The sequence below is a fragment of the Sphaeroforma arctica genome (genome assembly GCF_001186125.1).
Source record: "Sphaeroforma arctica JP610 unplaced genomic scaffold supercont1.547, whole genome shotgun sequence".
Lineage (NCBI taxonomy): Eukaryota > Ichthyosporea > Ichthyophonida > Sphaeroforma > Sphaeroforma arctica.
In genome coordinates this window covers 34,755-57,831 of record NW_014040011.1, presented here as the reverse complement: position 1 = coordinate 57,831, position 23,077 = coordinate 34,755, and the positions used below count along the sequence as shown (strand labels likewise).

The window sequence follows — 23,077 nt, the reverse complement described above, 5'->3', positions numbered from 1 at the left end:
CAAGAAAGACCAGTGATTCCTTAAGAGAATAGCTTGTAGTCATATAGGTTAAGGTTATGACCAAGAAAGATTAGTCATTCCTTAAGAGAATAGCTTAGAGTCATAAGTTAATATTATGACCAAGAAAGACCACACCCCTTCTAAGAAGCAAAAGGCTGAAAAGAAGAATATGGATAAAGACGATGCCACTGCTGCAGCCGCTGCTGCGTCTGCCGCAGCTGCCGATGCGTTTAACCGCACCGTAGGCAAAGCTATTGTCTCTGGCGTTAACAGTCAGAACAATGCAACCGACAAGAGAGAGACTACTCCATTAAGAGAGAAGTCCCCCGAATATAGAGCCTGAGGGCCAACTATTGCTTCTTCTTCTAAGCTTACATTTACGAAGCCACGAAGTGAAGCAAGGGGAGCGTTTAAGACTACCTCAAACAACCCTAATGAGATTACTCAGAAGGATGATCTCTCAGTTACGGAGGAGAATAACGAATCCCAAGGTGAAAAAGAACCACCGAGGACGATGAAGAAGAGGAAAGTTCAAAGAGCCAGCCCAAATTAGAATCAAAATCGATGGAACCAACTCGTATAAGTAAGTTGACCGAAGAAAATACTGAACTCAAGAATCAGTTAGCTGCACTTAAGCAGAACGTGACCTCGAGAGAGAAGGTGGTTGTTAAAAACCCGCGTGACCAGATTGACCAAGGGTACGTATCTCGGCAGACTTCCAATGAGAAGCCTCCTCAGACACGTCCTCGTGACTCTGTTCAGAATGCACGCCATGTTAAGAAGGTGCGTGCCGAGTCAAAGGAATCTCCGTATAAGCAAATTAAGAAATGTGCGGAAAATGTGGGTACGATATGTACCAATTGACCCCTAACGGTTATTGGAATTGCAGACATGCACCCACTTGTACACACTTTCTTTCTAAGTGTGACAAGTGTGAGAAGACCAATGGCTATCACGCCAAGTCTTGTGACAAAAAGCCCGACATTAAGTTGGAGTGAAAGTACTACCAGGTACAATCGTTACAAAGGAAATAGAACGACTCTTTAGACGAGCGTGTAATCATCCCTGTATATTGCAATGGAAATAAATTCCTTGCGTTGATTGATCCTGGTTCAGAAATTTCATGTATATCCGATCGCTTTGCATTGATGGAAGACATTGGAAGGTGAACTCAACTACTCACCTAATCTTAGCAGATGACAAAACTTCTAAGTGTGATACCATGGCCACATATTTTAAAATCTCCCTGGCTGATGATAAAAATATCACCACCCAAGCAGTGATAGTTAAGATGTCACAGAAGTACGACTTAATAGTCGGAATGGGTGATTTACTTGCTCTAGGTATAACCGTAACTGAATTACCAAATAACATAGATCCATTAAAGGATCAATCAGACGATAACTGTCTGAAACCATATAAGCCCCCGTCAGACACAGTCAAGGTTAATATCTGACTTTACGGACAAAATTATGAATCTGATTCTAGTAAATAAGACGATAAAGATCACAGATTGGGCAAAATTCCGTTTTAACGATGGATATGTCAGCCTTGACTTAACCAAGGTAAACTTTACTAAGCTCAAATGCCCTTCAAGAAACTATGTTTCTTGGAGACACGAAGCTGTAGTTAAAGAACAAGTTGAGAAGTGGTTATTCGATGGGGTAATCAAAATCAATTAGCAACAAACGCCAGTTAACTTAGCATTATTGGCAGTTGATCGACACAATTATGACGGAACATTTAAGAAAGTCAGAGTATGTCTATATATGAGTCCAATAAATAAGTTATTGCCGACTCATAGTTTCCATCTCCGACTTTATTACGTTTAACTACTCTAAGACGTTAATATCGCCTTAAGAGACCGAATCTTACATACCAGCATATTTTAGAAGAATATGTACGTAGTTATTGAGTGTGTTGTGGCGACGCTCCACCTTAGTATTGTGTTGTGATCTATGAAATGGCGATTTAAGTTATATAGTGTGTGAATATTTACTGTGAAATATCATGGCATTGTTAGTCGCGAGAGAGTTTGGCTTCCAAGTAGGTGAGACCGACGTTAGAAGTCGTTTTATGTTAGTGTCTGTGCGGTAATTATTGTTAAGTAGGGAGTGGAGACTATATCTGATCCCAGCATCACAGAACACATTGAGGGTATATTCATTACCATATCTGTCTGAAAACCGTGAACAGTGCTGCTCGGAGAGTGGGCAATAGGTGTGGCCCGATGTAAGTTTTCCTTCTACGGATTCGCACAATGTTTGTGTTGTTAATCGTTGGTGTTTGTAGGGATAATATTCTTCATTTCAGAGGAGATGAGTTACAATGTATGTACATATGGTATGGCTCTCATAGCCATTGTAGTGGTTCGGGGAAGATCGATGGGAAGAAATGGCCAGTAAATTCCCGTTTGAAGCTTAGACCAAGTGAGTCGACTATGGAGGATATGCGCTGGGTCAATTCAGGCCGGTGCTGACAAAAAAACTGACACCATCGAGTGTGCCACGTATTTGCTTGCTGACCTACTAAGTAGCGTACCCACTTCTGTGGTACGGATCGGGTCTGCACCGTGTAGTGCCGTGGAATGGGTTAGTGCAGAGTACGAAATGTTAAGTAGGACCAGGTTATCCGTCATTTTTCGATTGAGGAGCGAGGTTGGGGGTGAACCAATGCCGCACCAGACCACGGATGCACTCGGTATGTGCTGGCTGGCCTGAATCAGAAATATCATAGCCGGAACCAACAGGCGAGTGACTTGGTTTGGGCCAAAAAGTTTAAGTGGTACTTCAACAGTGTGATTAGCCGGGGTATGTGGAACATCTGTTGATGTGTCAGAGACGGGTGTGGGTACGGGGGTTGTTCTACATGCTGGAGAAAGGACCCAAGGTGTTCGTGGAGGGTCCAGATACCGTGGACGTCGTGGCGATCCTGTAATTGCTGAAGGAGGTCAGAGCCAATGAGAGGCAGTTTCGGGCCTACCAGGATGCGTCGGATCAGTTGCTGGATGCAGACAGAGTGGCTGGTGGTGAATTTGTGGCCACCGGGGCAGACATGGCAGAGACAGTCGTCGGTGCGGTAGTCGAGCAGTGTGAACATGTACGTAGTCGACACAATCATAGCACAGAGCCGGATGGGTGTAGGCTCGAAGCAGCGGTTGAAGCTGCCGTGTCTGACTTTGTCACAATTTGAGGTTGGCGGTTTGCCCATTCAGATGTAAAACTATAAACGAATGGGTTTTACCACTGAACCAGTTACACTAAAAAATATTTCGAGCCGGTTGCCTATTCAGATATAAAACTATAAACGTATGTGTTTTACCACTGAACCAGTTACACTAAAAAATATTTCGAGCCGGGTTTCAAATCTGGGACCCACTGGTTTATCAAAAAGTAAGAGAGCGGAATGCTGGGGAACGATGATATGCATCATACGTCATTACTGGTGATGAGGGAGTCTGTAGTGATGGTAAATGTCGTAATGCAGTGTATTGGACATAATATCCCCCTTTGATACGAGTTGGTTGAAGAGTAGTCTTACCAAAGCTCAAAAGGTACTTGCGTTTGTTGTCAAAGAAAAAAAAAGCAAATCCAGAGTCTAGTAGAGTATTTTGTGTAATGATAGCTTGAATGAGTTGAGGATTAAGGTATGTAAGGCCAAGACTGAGAAGTATACCTCGTTTTAATATGTGTTTGATAACTCCATCAAATAGTTGAAGTGGGAAATGACCAGTCTCAACGTTAACTAGTAAGTGACGTGTTTTAGTGTTCATATATTTTACTGTTACACCACCATCCATGAGTAGAAAGTAAATATCAGTGTAAGCTGATGTAGCAGAGACTGTATGAACTGTGATGCTGATGCATGCTAATGTTTGCGTATTGGTAGTGTACATATGTATACGTAGGGTAAGGAGAGTTATTCTGTTAGCTCTTTTGAGAAACTACAGGAGTAGACGTATTTCTAAATACGTTAATAACGTTTTACGCCGTCAGTCCGAGAGTAATTTGGAACTTGTTCTCAAATTAATGTATGTATAGGTGGGTCAGCCCGAGAGAACGTAAAAGTAATTTGATACTACTTCTCAGATTATTTTATTTATAGGATACGGACCACCGGCTAGCCGAGAGCCGAGGTTCGAGACTGAGAGTACGAAACAGCGAATGTGATATATTCATTTCTAGAAATATATCAGAATACTAAAGTGTTCTGCCTGCATAAGGTTTCTCATACTGATCATATAAGTTTTTACCCTGGCCAACTCAAGTGGTCGAACACAAGTACAAACACTATCAGTATATAAATGAGGGTGAGATCATAAATAAATTCATTCGAACGCACCACTCTTTAGATTCATTTGCACTTTATTTAAAGTCTACTACATTTCACTCTAACACCTTTTGGCTATAAACGGCGTCCACATAACCAGTGCGGGAGCAAAAATGCAGTTAGCTGATGAGATCTATTTAGTGCAAGCTCGGGCGTTGCGGTCTTTTTACCGCAGCGTTAACATCCGTTAGAACACAAAGAAGTTGCATAGGTTGTATCCCAACACAAATAGCATTTACGTAAGCGAGGTGGGCGATTGTTATTACCTTGTTGTATTTTGAGAGCATTAATTATACGGAACAACGTCGTGTGACGGAGTTAGCAGTTGGGACGAAGACAGATGACTGGGTGGAGCGATGCCAGGTCTCAAGATACGCGCAGAGATCATCAATGTCGAGGAGTGAGCGGTCCTTGATTTGCATTATATGAATGCTCTTATATTGGTCGCGGTCAGCTTGACTCAGTTCATTAATAAATAGATTTTGCTGAACAGTAGGGCTTAACATGGTACCTTGTGAAGTAGCTGTTGATATTGCAGTGCCACAGTGGTCCGCGTTTCTTGGCAGTTAGGTAAGCTGTGTCGACAATCTCGTGAATCAGTTTAGACTGATGTTTGAATTTAGACTTATAAAAACAAATAAAATCCAGGAATGTTCTTGCTTGATCGTCTTCACAGTGCTAGGGGGAAGACAGGGTCCATGGATAAATGAAGAAGTGACTTTGCTTTCTATGTACCATTGGTGCGAACGGCAAAGAATGTTTTAATTTCCTTCATGTAGTTTTGAAAATCATTCCGTTCTTCCTTTGGAGTGTTTAATATATTTACATATTTTTGATTTGATGGAGTCATCCTTAGGGAATTTATGATCGAACGTCAGAATAGGTGTCAAGTCGGTAGTATATTGGGAGGACAGAACTAGTTACATGTCTTGCTCCTAAAGATCGATGTTAAAGCCGCCGTGTACAAGTATAGTCCAGGACACGGTAGTGCCTTTGTTAGTATGTTTGTTGAGTACTTGAGAGCATGTTGTCGGAATCTCAGAAGAAGAAGAAAAACCCATAACCTAAAGAGACCTAACTCGATAAACAAACTTTATTTCAAATCTTGCCAGTGGTTTATAGGTTCTAAATACTAAGTCAATTTAGTTGAGAGTAACTATGCTGGTTTGGACGAGAAAACCAGGCGGTAGGAAACCCCACACGTAAACCAAGTTTACGCCAACAACTGATGCAGTGTGCTCTAGTTTAGTATGTACCCGGCTCTTCGGATCTGTAACTCGTAGCATTTATGTATGGCTAGACCGCTAGCATGACTTAAAGTAATAAACTAGTCGAGGTCGGATTTATTAGACGTATGTTTTTTGTCCACTTTACGATAGCAAAAGGGAACATTGACTATCAGGCTCAGGGGTGCCAGCTAATTAATGGGCCGGAATCATCACAAGGGCTTCGGTCTCACGGGGCCTACGGTCTCACGGGGCCCACGGTCCTACGCTGGCAGGGACTCTGACAGGCGTCTCAACGGTTCACTTGATGATCGAAATCTTTGTTGTTCGGTACTTGGCCTGGCTAGGTTTTACAGCCCCCACAAGCAGGTAGCCTGAAGCTAGGGCATCAGGCCCTCAGATGGCTGTGGCTAAGAACTGCTAGAGTTTTCTAGTCTAAGTACCGAGGCCACACCTCGACCAGAAGTTTATTCGGCCTAATTTGGGTTTTAAAATTATGATGACGAGCAAAGTTATCAACAACAAAAAAAATGGGTCTCGAAAATAAATATAAAACAACTGTCACACAAACAAACAGTGAACAATAACACGGGGGAGAACTTGTACGCACACGTTGAGCATGAGACATGCGCTGTAGCGGTAGTTTAGGTAGCATTGGATTGTTGTGGGTGGGAAGTAACGCACTGCAGGTAGGCAGGGTAAGCCTAGTGTAATTAAGTTGGTGCCTTGGCGTGGCGGGGTCCAGTGTGGGCGTAGCGGTGTTGTGCCTCGTTCGCCCATCGGTAATCTGTGTTGATTTGTAGTCAGCGGACATCGTAAGGCGATACGCAATCGAAGGCAGTCAGCTTGGCGGCCGGTTGGGGCAAACCGCCTCTGATTGACACATGCTGACGTGAACTCAGTGATCGCAGACGACTTGGGCCAGCGAAGGCTTCTCCACCTCAGAGGCATCTTTAAAAGCTCCTCCGAGAGCTAGTTGAAATAGACCGTGGCGCCACGGGTGCCAGTCGTTCTGAGGTCTGGCGTTCTGATTGAGGGCAAATACGCTTCTGTTTGCCGCGATGTATGTGGTAGATCTTATTAGTAGCTACATAGCGGTAATGATCATTTCATTGTTGTGGATACCAAAGGCGAAGCTCATGTCTGTCACGTGGTAGCGTCGCAGCGCCTAATTGAACTCATATCCTTGGTACGTTGCTGACCAATGACGATCAATGCCGTTAACCTCGCGAATGCTGTAAACGAGATGCGCCGGGCATAAAAGCAATGAAGCATCTTCCTGTAGGCCATGTAAACCGAACGGTCGACAAGGCGCTTTTTGTGAGGAGGGTTCTTTAACGACTGTGGTTGCGCGGGCTCGGTTGCTAGTGCTGCCGAGGACGATTCGTTCTGCAGGCGCAGTGTGCGCGCCGGGTTGACTATACTGAGGGCCATTGTCTTGGCCAGTTGCTAGTCTGACTGTGCTGAGAGGAGCATATCCTCGTTCACTTTGACGCAACGGAGGTACTGTAGTTCGGCTTAATTCTCTGCTTTCGTGTATGCGTCGATTGTCTATCTGGTGTGTGGTTGTTTTCAGTTCGGAGAAAACGCGGTGGGTTTATCCCCTAGCCGAGGGATTCGAGTGAATAGCGCTGAACCAAGGCCGACTTGACAAGCATATGCGAAATAGTGCAGGGGGCGTTTTCTGCTTAGGTGTGACTATTATGACCGTGCCTGATGTCGCGCTCATTACCGCTTGAAACGACACCAGGCAGGCCATGATGAAGGTAAACTTGAGGCCTTTAGCAAGCAGGTCGGTGAGCGGGAGAGCAATATAGTCAAGTTTGGCACCTATGCCGACCACCAATCCATGGTGGCGCAAAACTTTTGAGTTTGTCACGGTCGACCTGGGGTGCAAGGCGTCGCAGTGCCTCACTAGGCTCTCCGGTGATAATGTAAAGTATTTAGAGTAGCTGGAAAGGTACGACCAAAGTAAACAATAGACCTCTTCTCAAGTACGATAATTTCGGCTAGGAAAAAGTCTATAGTCCGAGAGAACTGAATTGAGTCTTTATTTGGTTTTCTAATTCACTAGACGCTGGGTTTATACTTGAGTGTTTCTCTCACATGTGGGGCTCTGGCCGTTTCTACCGCTAATATTTCTAATATCAGGAATATTTGGATCCGGATCCAAAACTCAGTATTTGACGATTCCGTGGTTTTAGGTTTTGGATTGGCCTTTTGACAATCTGGTCCCTAGAAGCTACACCGGTGCGACTCGACACCGGCGCGTGAATTTCATTTCGGCTGTCTGCCAATTTTGGTGTCAGGAGTCCTAGGAAGATTGCTGGGTCATAGATCTCAAGTAAATCAGAGGTAGTACATTTTTCAGTTGGTGGGGCCTTGGTCGCACCGCCAAATGACTTCATAAACACTGGGATTAATTTCTCGGTATCAAGTGTCCCTCATCTAGTTGTTTTAATATCAGATTAGGTATAGCGGCGTTTTCGGCATAACAGAGGGCTCTCGAGGCGTTTACTTCGCGGTGGACTGGACTATTGGGCCCACAAGGGATCATTCAGCCTTCATCAGCGTGTCCGTGGAGTTCTTGTATGAACACGCGTCGCTGTAGTGGCCGTGATTGTTGCAGGAGTAGCACTTGACCTTCGACATGTCTCGTGATGGGGAACGGACTGGTTTGTGGTGCATCGAACGTGATCGAGAACGCTCCTGATCATGTGAGCGAGAGTGACGCTCAGAAGGGGCCTAGGCAGTCGGCTTCGGTGGGTCGCGAGGTGCTGAAGGGGGCAGTGAGCTGCGTGATTCTGCGCCCCGAGTCTCGACGATGGACAGAACCCTTGCGACGTTCGTAGTCACGACCCTTGTTGAATTGGTCGCGTTCACGGCGCTCGCATTGGATGTGCTCCGCCACGTCGGATTTTGAGTATCCCCGGAGGTATGTGTCCTCTAAAAAGGAGGCAGCACGCGCAAACCCTGCGAACTTGTGCAGCGAATTGAATGCTGACTACTCCATCCCTGACAAGGCTTCGCCAAAAAACTCAGATGCCTCGCATGAACATCCATCGCCATGGTTGGAGATAAGGTCGGGGAAAACCAATTAGATGTGCAAACATCTGGGAGCCGTAGTAGGTGTCTGTCCGAGGCTAGCATATAAAGAAAGGCATGGACTGATGTACAGTCTGCCAAAATGGCATGTCTGTTATTCGATGTCTCTGTTATATATAATGTTTGTGGTTGGAATACACCCAGACAGGGTTTATAAGGTTTATTTTAGCTTATCATATCAGGATGTTTAAACTTGGGTTGATTGGGGATTAATTGTGAATAAAAGAACATCGTCTCCCTCTGTAATGAGGTAGGACGTTGAGATACTGTTATCGACGACTTACTGCATTTTTAACATATTCATGAAGTTGATATTCTAGTAATTAAAACAACAGACAACTATAGCGTAGCTTAGCTTACAGTATTTTTTTACTTTAGTGACAGAGTAGTACAGGGCACAGGAGAAAAGCAACAATTAATCAGGGAGATGATGAGGATACGCAAAATACTAGTTCGAATCATATTGATAGTGGTTACGCTAGTAGTGATACAAGCGATTCTATGCAATCGCATATGGTAGATAGTAGTAGTGTTTTAGACATAAATATACAAACAAATAGTGCACAGTACCAAAAAAAATGAAGCGGTACGAAGGCTTGAAGATGGGTAACGTAGACATTTAGTACCCAGAGATTACCCCTATTAAGGATTTTGGGAATTACAACAAGAACTACAACTAGTTGAAACCCTTCAGTCTTGGACCCTACAACACACACCAATCATATTGCCGCCGCTATACGAGGAAGAAGAATCCGAACAGAAGCAACCAGAAAAAAAAGCCCCGAAGATGAACATATGTAATCGACAGTGCCGCACACGGGTCAATGTTGGTGTTTCTGAGTGTACTATGGGAATATTTGTTTATCTTTCTTTTACATGTTGTTGACGAAGGGGAACCAAGTAGCCGAGCCTAGCACACAAACTTAGATTCAGCTGGACGTATACGTGCATATGTGTCGTCTTTGTGCAATAGAATTAACTTTGAAGAGATCTAATTCATGTTTCACATAAGAGAACCAGTGTTGAAGTATTCGGGTATCGATATAGAGGTACCTTCTATAAATAGAAAACCAAAAACTGTACGAGAATCTGTACGCGCCCGCCAGCAGCTGTCTAAGAGGCATCCATCGCGTCTGGGCCGATTATAGAAGAATTCAATCGTCATTTTTCAAAATGGTACGGGAAATTGTACGGGAGCTCTTGCAATTTGTAAGGCACAAGAGGGGAATAAATGCTACTAGAAGAATTTCATGGTGTAAAATCAATTTGTCGCACGATATCAACATTGTGCTAGCAATTATTTGTTATAGATATACAAAAAGCCAGTATAAGAAACTTTCTGTGCTAAATATAGGTATTCCGTCCTTTTACGACGTGTAGAGTGTAGTACGTGTCTATAATTGACGTTAGATGCCTGTAGAAGTATGTCTATGGCGTAGTGTGGAAGTATGGCATCAGGAAGTATTATGTTCGTGAATAATGTTGGATATATTTAGGAAACTAGTATAAGGAGCTAGTAGAGCTACATATGAAGCCGTATTGTGGTACCTAGGTCGTCAAAGTGTTATAAGTGACAATACGATGCTTTGGATACTTATAGAATCGGTTAAAATAGATGAATCAAAAGTGAGACATGAAATATTGTACAAGTTTATATGTGATTTATGTTATAATATTTAAAGCAATATAAGCCGTAAACCATGCCGAGCATAAGTCACTAGCGATACGATAGCAAAGTGAACCAGGGTGACGCATTGAGAAACGCAATCTTGACCGAAAACATGTTGTAGGCAATTGGTAGCCGAACTAAATGTTAACCTGTTATATATAGACGGGGGGCTTTGTGCTTGGGACCTTTGAGAACCCAGCCAATATTTTAGCCATTGGGATAACTGTAATTGATTGAAGTATTGTGTTATGTATTTTCAAAGCTTCAAAAATATAAGGATTGCTACGAAATCAGACCGGTTATTTCGGAGTTCGTGCTGTAAACCAAGTACGGTGTATTCTCTAGTGGTGATTACGGTGTGTGTAAAAACCAACACTTCGACATGTCGATTCACAAGGAACGGCATATCGTCATATCACCAACGTCGACGTCATAGCTTCTTCATAAGAACACACAAAGTGGAGTGGCAGAGTAGGTGTGAAAACGGAAGTAGCAGATATTGGAGTAAAGCAATTAGTCTGGAGCAGACAAGGAGGCACGATGTATGTACACGTAGGGCAACACCTCAGCTCTGAGTACGAACTGAAACAATAAATGAGCTAATTGTAGATGAAGGACGGATGGTCTCGGCGGTATGCCTGAATGCTGTGGGGGGATTCCTATAGTATCCCAATCAGTGTTTGATAACTATAACGGTGTCGCGGGTCCTTGTACCTCGGTATTCAAGTCGACTAATGCCTGCCGTTATGGATTCACAACAGATATTCGGTTCCCACAGACAATCGAAACCATAACTTTGACTAATCATCTCCTCCAATCCTAGACAGAGCCGTCGCCAGTAACATCTTGCATCAGAACGTCGCGCACACGATGACATTGACCAACGTGACACGAAGCGTCGCCGCTCCAAGGAAGGACCCAACCAATTTCAAGCGGCAGAGGAACGGGACGCGCACTACCGTGAGAATCAAGCAATCTTACGTCGGGCGTTTTTAGCTCGCGGGTAAGAACAACAACCTAAGCCACACCAACTCAGCAACATGATGATAATCTTACACAAGACCAAGAGTCTGTAGTAGCCTACTACCTGCGTGCAAACCAGGGCCAGACCGACACCCGGGAGCATGTAGCGAGTGCCGGTTCGTCCACCAGTTCGACTTCAGAGAGTTCCAGCCCGTCATTTTCTACACAACAGTTACCCAGTGACAGTTAGCAAACCTCGTAGCAGCAACCCACGCCTACCACCAGCGAAGCGTAGATGTCCACGTGGACGAACAATAAGCGAGGTGACGTGCGTGGACAAGGTTGACGTGACCTTATGGCTAGGCAGCAATCTTTGTTCGACCAGTATGAGGAACGACTGAAGCGTATCACATCTGAGTAGACAACAGCTTCCAAAGGCGGTCATATGTCTTACAAGCGTCGTCGTTCTTCCGACAGTGTCGACAATCCAGAGTTTCGTATCCGCGGTCGCAATCGACAACACCATGGCCGAGGATATGAGTCACCAGAGTCGGACGACCAGCTATCCTCAAGTGATGCACTCTCTATTTAAACCCTTGCACGCGAGCAACTACTCGCTAAACAGAACCCTCACGGGGAGGAAGCTTTGAAGAATTGACACGTCCGTTTGCGCACCAATTTTCGTATGCAACAGCAAAAGAAGGCTTTTGAGCAGGACGCGCTCCATGACACGGTGCTGGCTCCAGCGAAGGAAGCGCCGAAGCCAGAAGCTTCTCCACCGACACCAGAGAGCATCGAAGTGAGTTGTCAAGCACTTCAGGCAGTATACTCAAGTTGTCGAATGAGCTGTGCCGCAATAGAAACCAATAACACGGCATGGGCCGAAGCTCTCCGGGCATATTGGAGACACTACATACGACACTGGAATCCAAGCCGGTCGACAAACGGAAGGTTCCAGCACCACGCAATTGGCCTGACTGGCCGTCTAATCGCTACCGCTTGAACAAAATCATGGAACGTGACACCAAGGGGGTCCTCCTCGAAGCTTTGAAGATCGCACAGATCGCAGGCCTCGATGAGACATAGAATCTAACATGGTTGTTGGTTCATTTCAATGCCGAGAAGTCAACACTTGACTACATTAGGGATAACACTGAGCGCTTGAAGGCGTGGGTATTTAAGTTATAGATAGCACAGATATGCTCACACGAGACACAAGGGACTGTAGAGCCTGTCTTTCGCAAACTAGCTAAAGGTCATAGTAAGTTGGTGCATGTGCCTGTTATGGAACAGTTGATCCGTTTGCAGTTGACCCGCTTGATGGAATATCGCCGTCGAGCTCGTGAACGCTGCCAGACTGATGCCGAGGTCCAGCAAAGATATCTGAGCCACTAAATAGGGCAGCTCTTAAAGGAGACGCTCAATGGTCGTACGTATGAGCGCACAGTCCAGTTCCCTCCTAAGCTGCATTTGATGGAGACACACGAGTTGCTACAACTATTGAGTCCCGACATACAGAAGGCGCAGCAGCGGCCAATGGCTCGATTACTTAGTCGTCAACAGCAACAAAAAGAGAACACACTGCGTGATTATACTCGTCAGAACCCCCAAACAGCGCAACGACAAACTCAGTACTGGGCGCAGCGACCTCAGGCAGCGACGCCAACAACGTGCGTAGATTGTCAAACACAGGCACCACCCGGTCCGCGACATATTGCCCGCTGCCTTCATCATACAACAGCGCAACAAGGGAGGAATGACGCCAGAACAATTAGGAACGGCCATACAAAGACGCACAATCGTCACAGCGTTCAGCTGCAACATTCCCGCCAGGGCAAGAACCAGGCAGCAACTGTCCAAGCAGCCACCAACAAGAACAACCGATACACAGCCACAGGTGAACACGGTTACACGCGAAGAAGGAATCGATCATCCTCCTACAGCAACTGAAATGCACATTGACACAAAACTCACCGCCGATTATCACGATGATGCATTAGCAACAGTCACAACCCAGAATGGGTGGGAACCAGTGCCGGCAGACAATTGAGAAGTGAGGGTTGTCTGACGCAGATGCAGCTTTAACGTTTATATATACTATCAATGAGGTAATGGCGATTAACGATCCATTATTGACATCCGATAACCGAGTCTACATACAACTGCAACTGAATGAGCGTACGTTCAGATTGTTAATAGACATGGGTGCGAATAGAAACTGTATCTCGAAGATCCTATCACTCCATCACCACCTGCTTCGTTCATTTATTCAGCTGACAAGGCGGTACGAACTTCGCGATTGGGGACAGCTGTCAAGGCGGTACGAACTCCGCGATTGAGGACGATGGAAGTATTACCTATAAACTGTATCTCGAAGATACTATCACTCCATCACCACCTGCTTCGTTCATCTATTCAGCTGACAAGGCGGTACGAACTTCGCGATTGGGGACAGCTGTCAAGGCGGTACGAACTCCGCGATTGAGGACGATGGAAGTAGTACCTATAAAGTACGGCACGAAGATAATCAATAGTTCGCTCGAGTTTATGAATTCACCCACAAGCATGAATATTATCCTTGGCCAAGACATGATGAAAGGACTAGGGTTATACATAGGAGGAACTTAATCACCTCTCGCAGCCATCAACCTAAAGGAGCTTGATGAACTACTGAAACCTATACCATCTCCAGTCACCAAATACAACGGAACCAGCTGACGCTCGACAATGTTTGACATCAGTTTTAAGGGCGAACGCAGCGATTGTAGACAACGCACGATACCACCTCTAGGAAATTGAAAAAACGATGTCAGTTACACGTGAACAAGCCATGAGCATGTGCAAATCCACACGTAACTTCGTGTCGGACAGATGGCTACCTTGTGTCGACGAGCAAGTACAAAAATGGTTGAAAGACGTGGTCATTACAAAGCGGACGACGCAACGGCAGTCAACCTAGCACTACTCGCCTTGCGCATGTTTGCCAGTGAAGGCAACGTGAGGAAGGTGCAGTTTTGTTTAAACATGCGCGTAGTGAACGCACTCATCCCCAGTGACCAATTCTTAATTCTTAATCAACGCTGCCAGTATTCGTTCATGTCAGCACCATCTGACCTGCACGTATTGACATATCAGTTCCAGCGCATATTGAGCACGATCCTGGACTGGCTACCAGTACATCACTACATCGATGAGCAGGTGATAATTATGACGAACATAGCAACACAATGAAGGAGATCGGCAAACGACTCACATGCCACAGTTTTAAACTGGATCCAGTCATGTGCCACTTTGCAATTGCTGAAGTGATGACACTCGGCAAGAAGGTGTCAGCACAAGGCATTGATATGGATTATGAGAAACAAGCAAACTATTCGATTGGCCAACCATGTAACGATATATGGACATAGCGTCGGCTGTATGCTTGGCAAATTGCCTCCACGAACACGTGCCTAACTTTGCACACACATGGCACCATTGCGTGAGTTCTGCAAACGGAAAACAAACAAGCTGATCGGCGATCGATGGGAACGTCACGATATCCCATATCTATGGGGAGGAGAATGTTGTACCAGGCATGATGAGCAGAGTACATGAAGGTACGCCGGAGAGCTACGAGCCCGAGATACTGTGCGCAGATAGCTGGAAGCTGTTTCCCGATTACATCGAGCAAGCACAACAGCTCTTCGGTCCGAATAACGTAGACGTTTTCGTGAGCCCACAGAACGAACAGCTGCTCGATTTTTGGATTAAGGATGAACAGAAAGGTGCATTTGAGCACAACTTGTCCCTAGTAGACGGTTGCCCACCTTGGCAGCTGATACACAAGGATGGGGCATCCGCAACAGTATGTCTACCTTGGCTACCACGGGCACCATGGTTCGACTTATTCAAGCAACTACTTCAATCGGAACCGGTGCTGGTGCCTAGGATACCACATACATTCTTGAAGTTTGGCAAGTATGCGTGCGGCAAGATCTTGGGGTCACACAGTGACAGAAAGAATAGGCCCGCCCAATGATTTTAAGCTGGTCCCTCTCTTCTCACAGCGGCTTGGAAACGCGGAGTCACGACACATAATATATGCGAGGTGTGTAGACACAGCACGAGAGGTATCTGTCGCTATGGCCGAAGATGGTCAACCTGGATTTGCACAGGCAGCACCGGAAGAACAGCTTCGTCGTACATAATTTGCACAAGCGCAACATGAGCAAGGCCACCACGAAGTTACTACCAGCCATAAAGTTTACATAAGTGATGGTTTGGTAGGCATGTGATATTAATCTTGATGTGCAGTATATTTATCATCAATGTATGTAATTGATGCATGTGAAGTGTATACTTGCTGCTCCTTTGTGTGTTAACTGTCTAGTTCAACTTAGGAAACCATGTATTGTTTTTGTGCGTTTGATACTACTTGTGATTGAAGACCCTGAATAGCTGGTTCTTGTGATTCTATGTGATGTTATGTGGCATGCGGCACCTCCAACTTGTGTATTTATGTAGTATACTTACGATTGATGCTTGTGCTGATACGTATTTAATGGCAATCTATGTCGCAGACATTTGTTCCCTATCTATGGATTTAAGATGGATTGTACGTCTTTAAATATGAGATTCTTCGACGTGCATCAACCAAAATCCATTCAATAAATATTTATTAAACGAATGCTTCATAGCATGCAACCATTATATCTTTTGCATTTGTGTAATCTTCTATTATGTTTCGTTATATGCATCAACCACGGACAATAAAACGACACCCTTTGTTTCTTAGATCACTGTACCTTGACTTACTTGATCACTGAATACTTTGTGGCGTGCAACAATTTTTCTTCTTGTATACGCGTGGTACTCTGTAGTGGTCTTGCGTAAACCTATACGCATGCATTTACTATTGTAGCTACCTTTAGCTCTTTGCTTGAATATCTATCTCTTTTTAAATGCGCGGACAAGTATGCATGCATTGTGCATGCCCTCTCCGTTGTGGGATATAACTCCTTCTATCTCTCTTTTATAATGTGTGACAATTCATAGATGTGGATAATATGCACTAGCTTGCAAATTTGTACAAAACTGTCTCCTACTTGTGTACATGTAAATTTCAGCGCCCCAACTTTGATGATATTATTAACGGTGACACTTCGCAGTAAATCTTAACAGCCCAACGTTGGTTATGCTATCACAAGTGACATTTTTTACTCTCTTCTACGTTGGAAGACTATGTGCGTTTACCTTCGGGGAAACCTAGTCACACTTACCTTTGTATATATTATAAGAGCACTTTGCGGTAGTATGTTGGGTACCCTGCGAGCGGAGCTTGTACGCTTTTCTCAGTGAAGGAGCTTCTTCTTTCCTTCCCAGTTCCTTTCATGACCGAGCTTCACTCCTTGATTCTTGATTTTTTTAATCTCCAATGGTGGCTTAATTTCGTTGTTGGATGACGCTTTTCGTCGCTTCTGGATACGTGGCCCAACCTACTAGAGAACTTACTAGAGTATGCTAATTTATTGTCCCTCTGTTGTGTACCAAGAAGATTTGTGTATAGCAGAGTTTGCTCTGTTAGCTGTCCCTACAATCTTCCCAGAACCTCTTTAACGAATATGAAGCCTGACGCGCATGTAGTATGTTCACCGAAGTGAAGTGACAGTGATACCCGCCCGTACCTTTCGACGTTCGCATATTCCGTTGGTCTCAAAGGAGAGCCTACTTCTTCCCTTCCTTAGTTTTCCGCCTTGGTCATTTCCTCGGCGCTGGCTCGCTTTCTCATCTTAGGTGGTAGTTTCTTCTATCCTTGTTTCTTAACTAGTGTGTTAAAAATGAAAGTTGACATGTGCATACACGCATTGTGTCTTTGTGTGCACGTATGTTTTATTCTAGTTACTAGTATCAGCCGGCTTCCTCAGTAAAAATACTGTTAAAATGTAGAATGTGAGAGTAGCTAAAAAGATATGCCTATAGCTCTTTCAAGCTAATTCCTACTGCGATAGAATGTAGACTATACTTTGTAACGGAAAATAAGCTAGTACTAGCACGGTCAGATGGTAAATTAGTATGTAAGGAACAGTACATGGCTGCGTCGAGGTGTAGCTACAATGGTCTCGAAACGTGATCAACCGCGGGTCGTACAGGCGCGGGGCTTAACTCTAGGCTGGGGTGGTAACTATGACACTCAAATGATAGTAGGCCTACGAAATGACATCTCAACCATAGAAGGTGTAGTCAAAGGTTGGTGTGAGCGAACATATATGAATAAGGACAACTTAAAAAAGTCAAAATGACAAACCTATGCAGCCAACTAAGTGGGAAAGGGTATTGAGTGACGAAACAGATGAAGACCGTGCGAAGCGACAGAAGACCAATACATTTAGATCCGCTGTATGTTTCAAAAATCTAAACTATACAAATCGGGACGAATATGTGCAGCGCATATGTGATCATGTTGTAGGATATACTTGCAAAGATGAAGTAAAGAAGCACAAGAAATATTTAAAATGCTTCTAGAAAGCGATTTACCAGTAGATACAGACATATAATCACATGCACTATCCTGGCGCAGCAAAAACAACAATAATAGTTAACGCCAATCACGACGACGAATACATAATTAAAACCCTTCGGCGAATTCAGTACTGGGAGGATTGGACTAAGTCAATATCTCAGCCTTCTCATCCCCCAGAGTATTGCTGAATCACGAGACAATCTAACTATGACAATCGACTACTTTCGTGCTTGCTTCGACCAAAACACTTAATACATTATCACTACCTTCAGGCTTTAATCAATGAATACTGTCTCGACAAACCCAAATTTATACATTTAAAGCTGGCAAGTTTCCACATTTTATAGTCAGCAAAAGTGTTAACTTGTTGAGCTCTTGAACGTAGTGGTGTTTATACCACACACATTTTCTTCTTCTAAACGATTATTTCTTAAGTGAAGAAGATAAAGCATAACAAGGGTTCCTCTCTTTCAAAGAACATAAATCTGAGATGAAGAAAACCGACAAGGATGCCACCGCTACCGCCGCCGCCATCGCCGAGGAAGACAAGTCCGCTGCCAAATCGATTGTCGCCAGTGGGAATCGCCGACAGAGCACTTTGTTGGAACATGAATTTATTATTATAATGCATATTATATATACAATATACTAATTGCCATGTGCTTTTAAAATATTCCTACAGTAATTCGGCCAAAATATAAACCGTAATATATTTTGGGCTCATAGGATTTTAGGGTTTGAGTCTTATAAATTCGTTTCAACACACTGAGATTAAAATACTAGACTACCCAATTAAGAAAGAAGTCGCCGAAGAAAGAGCCCGAGGGTCAACTATCGCGTCCGTTTCAAAGCTACTTTTTACGATGTCAAGAAACAAAACTCAGGGTTTTATAACTATCTATACGATCCACGAAGAGGAAATTCAGAAGAATAAATCACTGGTGCCGGCAATTGAAGACGAGAACCAATGTGGGCCTGATCTGACTAATGAAGGTGACGAAGAGACGAGCCCTCAAGGATCACTTAATATAGCAGATAAATCTGCCACACCAACTTGATAAGTAAGTTGACGGATGAGAACGCTGAACTTTAAATCCCAGTTAGCTATTTTAATATAGGAGCCCGTAAAAGAAAATGAAGCAGTTGAACATTTCGGTCGTATGTATGCGTCAGGTAAAACGCACGCCGCTTATGTGAACATGTCACTGACGATATCACTGTAGCGTAAACCTAGTGAACTCGTAGAAAGCAAGCCAGAGAAGTCGACGACTACGGGATTGCATATAACTTTACTGGTAACCAGATGTCTAATGCTGAAATAGTGGAAACTATGGAAGCTGAAGCTCGAGGAAGGAAGGACTAAAACGAACCAGAGGTCGAACCCACTCGCGAGCCAGTACTCTAAAGGTTTACATCGATCGTGTAGAAGGAACTGAATTATCTTCACATCCTCCTAAAGACCACTTTGGTTGAAGTAAAATCTACCGGGTAAGTATACCAGAGCACGGGAGACATTAATGTCTTAACCCTATAGTCCACAGCAAAACGTCGCAAAGTCTCTACCTTCGACTTTGGTTACAACTGAAGAGAAGGTAAAGGCACAAAGAAGAGGGCAAAATAGCTGAGCTTGCTCGCGTAGACTGAAACATGTTACATCAGCCAGCTGAATAATTTGTACTTCCTGGTGTAGATAAATACTACTGATACATCTGTAGATGAGCTGACGGTGAAGATGGGGATCGCACACGGCACCCCATAATACGGGGAAAGTCGATTACTATACAAAGCTGACCATCAAGCAGACAAGAATTTATCAGATGCTACAGCCCAGCAGGGTTGACAATAAGAAGTGCAAGGAGATGGTTCTGGGATGCCAGTGGAACGAGCTTGACCGATGCCTCAACTGTAATAAATGGCAAGAAGCATGCTGGCTAGTAACATATCTCTTGAGTCAAGATATACGGTCCGGGCATGTGCTCCACACTAGCACCTCCGGCACCCAACGTCATCATCCTGAACTATATCTTGAAGCTCGATACCGTTCCGACCTGATGCGCCCGGAGTTAACTAGGGATGATAAATTAAGATGATAGTAGTTTTGCCATGCACTTGTTCTGTATAAACATAGGTAGTGATGATCGCAAGAAGAAGCTTCACTCTACACACCGTCTACACTAAAAACAGTTCTATAAGACGTTCTCAGTGAGTTTTCCTAGGGATCGAGTAACTTATAAGAAGAACGCGGTTCAGATGAAACCACGAGACCAACCTGGTCAAGGATATGTCTCAAGACAAACTTCCCAAAAAAGAAGAAGCGTGTGCGCCCACGTTATACCACACAGCCTACGCGACCGATTAAGAAGCCGCAAGCTTACAGAGGAAGAGATCGCATATGAAGAGACCAAGAAGTGTGCCGACGACAAGTGCGGGCTACCAGCTCACACCTGATGATTACTGGAACGGAATACATTCTTCTGCTTTCTACACATAACCTTGATAAATGTGACAGGCGTGAGAATATTATCGACTGCTACACCAAGGCATGTGACAGCAAACCAGACATTAAGCAAACATGAAAAGTTTACCGGATCCAATCCCCTACTCATTAGTGCATACTGCATTGTATATAAAGTTCGTGCATTGATTGATATACTGGTTCTGAAACACCCTGCATATCTGATCACTTTGCTTTGAGAAAAAAAAATCGAAGGTAGAACACAAACAACTCACCCTATATTTGCAGATTAGTAACCATCAGCGAGCGACACTATGACTATAGACTTTGAAACATGTTAGCCTACGATCACAAGATAATCACGCAAGCTGTAGTGATAAAAATGACGCAAAACTATGACATTGTTGTTGATATGAGTAACCTACTCGTATTAGGCATCCCACTGCAAGAGTCAGTACTATAAAGGACCATCAGCTAAAATATTGAATTTATACTTGTAAACAAGAAAAAAGATCACTGACTGGACGGAGTTCCGCTCTAGCGACGGATATGTTAGTCTTGACTTAACTAAGGTAGACTTATTAAGCTAAATCTTCAAAAAATATGTATATTGAAGACATGATGCTGTAACAAAAGAACAAGTAGAGAAGTGGTTAGCCAATGGGGTACTAGAAATAATATACCAACAAACCACGATTTTATATACAAAGAAACCAGTTTAAAGACAACATAGCACCTGAAGTTTGTCCACAAGATGTAAAGTCTACTACAGATAAAACTGTTAAGAAACGTCGATCTCTAAACCGAACCTTATATATTAATAGGAGGTCGAAGGCCGAAGCTTTTCAGAAATCATTCTTAAAGTGACTCATGAAAGACAGTCCCGAAGTAGATACACATATAATGCGGTTATAAAATCAGTCAAGCGTACCCAATGTATACAAGCGCAGTAAAAACGTTCAGACAAGGAAAGTAAGGAAGTCTGACGACACTACAGACTCAAGAACACGCAAGTGGATTGTTTACAAACTACCTTAGTTCTGGAACAGCAGAATAAAAGAAATATCCTCGCATGGCTCACTCAAAACCATAAGCTGAAGCACCAGACGCCAACTGTAATAGAATAGCGCGTCTTATGCTAGTGACTTAAGAGTATATATTTTATCAGACATGCGCAGACTGTGATCTCAATCTATAGATTCGATCCGCTTACGGGTGTGATGTAAGATGTCCCATGGCGTAAGATCATCATTGATCTTGTTGACCTGCCCAAGTCCGAGCAGACGGGCAACCATCACATATCCCACTTTTTCGATATGAACTCAGTCAATCCATCAGTCTATCCATTGGAATACAAAGGTACTCGACGTGGTAGCACTATGTTTCCAAGTCGTTACTGACCACGGGTGGCCATGTTTCACGAGTTCTATAAACGGTAGCGAGTTCGGTGATCACGCAACGGAATCATTAGTACTTGTATCAGGTATGTACCATAAGAAAGGTGTCTCATATATACAACAAACGCAGGGCGCAAACGAGACGCGCTATAGAAGAATTAAGTTCTTCGTGCGTACTGCATTATCGAATAGTGCAGATATCTGGCCGTACCAAGGTGAACGATTGTGCTGATCCCGTTACGGGAACAGCATCCTCTCACCATTTTTTGTGGCAGATATAGTGAGCTACAGATACCTTACAACATGGACGAACCTGATCGCCTTGAGTTACCAGGGCTCGAAGCAGAATAGATGGAACAAAACCAAATAGATAACAGAGTATCAGGTCGATGACATAGAGTTAATATACGTCAACATAATTCCGATGCTACTGTTATAATATCTAAATGGATAGGACCATATATAATCACTGTTGCGGACACGAAAAGTGGAACCTATGAGGTTAAAAACCCCGATGATTCTAGTGCTCTTAATATAGGCACTAGTCGCATACCGACTAGTATATCGACATTGAGTCTGCAGATGTAGTCGGCGTGTGCAGTTTAGGTAATAAGAAATGGGAGGATCACAAAATAGATTTTATGCATATTGCTGATCTGTCATTCAAGAAGTACAAGAATGTGAAAGTTATACATAAACCGGATGCCAATGCATCGTATGAATACAATGAAGAGACTTAGTGACGGCGAATGAGGGCGACAGTCGTGACTATGAAGGCTAAAGCGACGAAGGCTTTACCGAAGTCCGTCGAGGTTGAAAATGAAACAATTATTGAGGCGAGCGATGAATTAGCTCGAATGAAAACGAGTACAGCTTCGGAGTTTACTCCTATGGAAGTAGATTTATGCCGATGCGCAAGACCTATGGTAAGTTTATGGATACACCATTGCAGACGCCGTATTAGATTTTATCAGCGTATACTTCAACGCAAATGGAGAACCTGATGAACTGTCAATGCTCTTTAGTGATCGTTGTAAATTAAGGGCACCGAGCCGGAGCCTGTGAAGCTCGGACATGACCGCATATCGCTTCTGTAGGGTTGGAAGGCAAAGTGGTATTGTCGTGTTTGATAACATCGATACTACACATATTACATATTAACACCGAAAAACTCGGAAAATAGATTAGGAGCGCATTTTATCAGCGTAAACTTCAACGCAAATGGCGAACCCGATGAACTGTCAATGCTCTTTGGTGATCGTTGTGAAAACTAGGGCACCGAGCCGGAGCGTGCGAAGCTCGGACATGGTAATGACCACATATCGCCTCTGTAAGGTTGGAAGGCAAAGTGGTATTGTCGTGTCTGATATCATCGATACTGCACCCATTTACACCGAAAAACTCGGAAAATAGATTAGGAGGAAGAAGAGG

General features: G+C 43.9%; 5 protein-coding genes across 5 annotated transcripts; all 5 read left to right on the top strand.

The window, feature by feature from the left end:
* Positions 1–459: 459 nt before the first annotated feature.
* SARC_07154 (hypothetical protein) lies at positions 460–864 on the top strand (the record flags this gene model as incomplete). Its single annotated transcript, XM_014298920.1, has 1 exon — positions 460–864. The coding sequence occupies exon 1, from the start codon at positions 565–567 to the stop codon at positions 862–864; it is 300 nt and encodes a 99-aa protein (XP_014154395.1). The 5' UTR covers positions 460–564.
* An 11,304-nt stretch (positions 865–12,168) lies between these two features.
* Positions 12,169–12,378, top strand: SARC_07153 (hypothetical protein; the record flags this gene model as incomplete). Its single annotated transcript, XM_014298919.1, has 1 exon — positions 12,169–12,378. One exon carries the CDS (start codon positions 12,169–12,171, stop codon positions 12,376–12,378), a length of 210 nt encoding a protein of 69 aa, XP_014154394.1.
* Positions 12,379–12,765: 387 nt separating this feature from the next.
* On the top strand, positions 12,766–13,342 carry SARC_07152 (hypothetical protein; the record flags this gene model as incomplete). The annotated part of the gene is made up of 2 exons (XM_014298918.1): positions 12,766–13,189; positions 13,236–13,342. 2 exons carry the CDS (start codon positions 12,766–12,768, stop codon positions 13,340–13,342), a joined length of 531 nt encoding a protein of 176 aa, XP_014154393.1.
* An 854-nt stretch (positions 13,343–14,196) lies between these two features.
* On the top strand, positions 14,197–14,702 carry SARC_07151 (hypothetical protein; the record flags this gene model as incomplete). Its single annotated transcript, XM_014298917.1, has 2 exons — positions 14,197–14,344; positions 14,491–14,702. The coding sequence occupies 2 exons, from the start codon at positions 14,197–14,199 to the stop codon at positions 14,700–14,702; spliced, it is 360 nt and encodes a 119-aa protein (XP_014154392.1).
* Positions 14,703–14,872: 170 nt separating this feature from the next.
* Positions 14,873–15,313, top strand: SARC_07150 (hypothetical protein; the record flags this gene model as incomplete). The annotated part of the gene is made up of 1 exon (XM_014298916.1): positions 14,873–15,313. One exon carries the CDS (start codon positions 14,873–14,875, stop codon positions 15,311–15,313), a length of 441 nt encoding a protein of 146 aa, XP_014154391.1.
* Positions 15,314–23,077: the final 7,764 nt, after the last annotated feature.